Source organism: Pinus tabuliformis, chromosome 6 (assembly GCF_031772625.1).
Source record: "Pinus tabuliformis cultivar Carrire ecotype Pingquan chromosome 6, CPIR1, whole genome shotgun sequence".
Lineage (NCBI taxonomy): Eukaryota > Viridiplantae > Streptophyta > Pinopsida > Pinales > Pinaceae > Pinus > Pinus tabuliformis.
The window spans coordinates 1,720,412,896-1,720,415,401 of NC_142292.1; the positions used below are offsets into that span (position 1 = coordinate 1,720,412,896).

A 2,506-nucleotide genomic window follows, 5' to 3' on the forward strand; every position below is an offset into this window, starting at 1 on the left:
ATGCCGATTACAAAGAAACATTCGAAACAGCATTTTTGGAAATCAATCATGGAAGTTACAAAGAAATCTTCGAAACATTTTTTTTTGAAAACTCAATCATGGAAAGTTAAAATCAGAATCTTACAATGAAGCCCTAGGAACAAAATTCTTTCATTTACCAAAACCTTTGCCGATTTATCACTGAGATTCTATGCCTTCCTTCCATAATCCAAAGAAACAAGCAGCTTGAATATTTACTACACTGAACAAAATAATTTCCGAAAAAAAGTTAACATATTACTTTGTATAAAGGTTTTGTCTAGACTTCACAGAAATGGCCTCTACATTTTCTCAAAACCAATATTAACAGGAAATATGTGCACATGCCTATGAATGCCCGGCCGCCCCGCCCCCACACTCTGTTATTCCACTAGTGTTGGTGGTCCAGAGGTCACTCCGTCTTCCGTCTTCCAGTGGTACTGTTCTCAGTTTCTTTCATTTTCTTTTTCTTGTCTCCAGTTTTCTTCCGTTTCGACTTGGATATTTGCTCCTCTAATTGTGCAATTCTCCGGGTCAGGTTCTTGATCAACTTATTCTGCAATTTGTTTTTCTTGAACAGATCACCCACCAACATCTTTAGTTTCCCATTCTCATCATTCACCTTCACAAAGTCTTCTTCAACATTAGCATCCTGTCCTGCTACCGCTTCAGTGACCTCCCCAGTCTCTTCGTACTCCATGCGTTCACATTGTCTCTGCTGTTCATCAGCTTGAATTGTCTCTGCCTCTACCTGCGGGCAGTCCAAAGCTTTAAACCTCTTGCACGTCCGCACTGAAGCACGGTTGGGGAATTCCTCTTCATCCGTAGAATGTCTCATAACCTCTTCGTCTGGGCAGGGGATGCTGTCACATCCCAAAGCTCTCAGCTTCTCCCCAGTCCGCCCTTCACAACTTGAAGCACCCTCTGTGCGTTTCTCGCCATCTATTGGATCTTTCATTGCCTCTTCATCATATGGCTCCAATTCCTGTTCTTCAAGTTTCTTTTCCATGTAGTCCACTGGTTCCCCGCGTGCAACCGCCTCGGGTGACAATCCTCTCCACTGCCCACCCGCGCCCATAGAATTATCGTCAGTATGGTTTGAACTCTCAATTTGTATATTCGGTATTTCAATCTCATCAGAAAATAAAGATACCTCTTGCACCTTTGAATCACTCGCAGAGGCTAGCTTCACCCCATCCAGCACCTCTTCTTTATTGGAACCCCCCTCCGGTAACTCTTCATCTCTGACTTCTTCATTGTTCGGACCCCCGTCCGAAAACGGGGCTTCTCCGTTCTCTTTTACGGAGGCCATTTCCTCGCCATCGTTATCATCCTCTGCAGCTTCTGCACCCATCGAAACAGTCCCCTTCTATCGATTTGCCAGCAATTATGGCATCTACCATTTCTTCCAGATTAAGAAGCTCACGAATCACAGCCTTCCTTGACTCTCTCACAAATGAATTCACTCCCTGCAAATCAAAATACTTGTATATTTATATCTGATTTTCTTTCACAGTCCAAAACATTGAAGATGTAAATAGGTTGTAAGACCTACTCCCTGGAGAAATGCATAACGGAATTTTAAAGCCCCCAGAAACTCGGACTGACGGTTTTCAGCCAAAATTCAAACAGGATTTGAACAAAATCGAAATTCAGAAGGGCGCTGATCCAAACCGAAATTCAGAAAGGGTTTCGAGGCAATTTTTGGAATAGCGATTTCCAACAGACCAACATTCAAAATGCATTTTGGACAAAAATTCAAAGAACGTTTGGAAACCAAATACATACAGGGCTTGGATCCAAAATACAGACCATGTTTTGAACAAAACAGAACTCAAACAGGGCTTGAACCAACACGAAATGCAAAAAAGGTTTTGAACCGAAGTTCAACTAGGTTTTCAAGACAAAATTCAAGCAGGGCTTTCAAAATACACACCTGAATTGCATCAAGCTTAAGCAGCAGAGACATTATTTCCTCAGTGATCTTCAGGCGCTCCTTCTCATTCTGAAGGATCGACTCCACGACTTGACGATCAACAAGACGCCGCCTAATAGCGTCGGCATCTGCCTTGACATCTCGTATAACCCTCAGATTCTTCAACGGCGAACCCTTCCGGGTAGAAAAACCTCGGAAAGCCGACTGCATTTTTGTAGCCGCAGAGGTCTCGTCCATTCGAGGAGCGTCCGTCTTCTTAGCCTCGAAAGATGAATTGAGAGCCTCTGAAGCGATGGGTATTGAGATAACGTTCTTGGGATCAGGCTTCAGAGGACTTTTCCTATTGGTCACCGAATTCGAATTTGGCGAGGGATTAATAGGAGGACCGTGGACTGGAACTGTGAACGTCTTGGGCTTAATCTTGGGCGCGCCCCAATAATCATACTCTGGTTTTGTCGGGGTCACAGTGGCTGCAGCGTGGGGATGAGAACCGTAGGGACCATAATGCGACCTCTGCGGGAATCGATCCCACAACCTGCCAAAGAAAGGGTC

The 2,506-nt window shown here is 44.2% G+C and overlaps 1 protein-coding gene across 2 annotated transcripts; it reads right to left on the reverse strand.

Moving 5' to 3' along the window:
* Positions 1 to 204: 204 nt before the first annotated feature.
* On the reverse strand, positions 205 to 2,094 carry LOC149265667 (uncharacterized). Of its 2 annotated transcripts, XM_089429639.1 has the most exons (3): positions 1,955 to 2,094; positions 1,172 to 1,487; positions 205 to 1,078 (listed from the first exon to the last, which is right to left on the reverse strand). In XM_089429639.1, the coding sequence occupies exons 2-3, from the start codon at positions 1,370 to 1,372 to the stop codon at positions 431 to 433; spliced, it is 849 nt and encodes a 282-aa protein (XP_089285765.1). In that variant the 5' UTR covers positions 1,373 to 1,487; positions 1,955 to 2,094; the 3' UTR covers positions 205 to 430. The 2 variants fall into 2 exon arrangements, with proteins under 2 accessions (XP_089285765.1, XP_089285762.1); XM_089429636.1 differs by having other exon boundaries at positions 205 to 1,487.
* Positions 2,095 to 2,506: the final 412 nt, after the last annotated feature.

What these genes read in the sequence shown, in the direction of transcription:
- LOC149265667 (XM_089429636.1), bottom strand. Translation starts at nt 1,372, where the DNA reads ATGGGTGCAGAAGCTGCAGAGGATGATAACGATGGCGAGGAAATGGCC.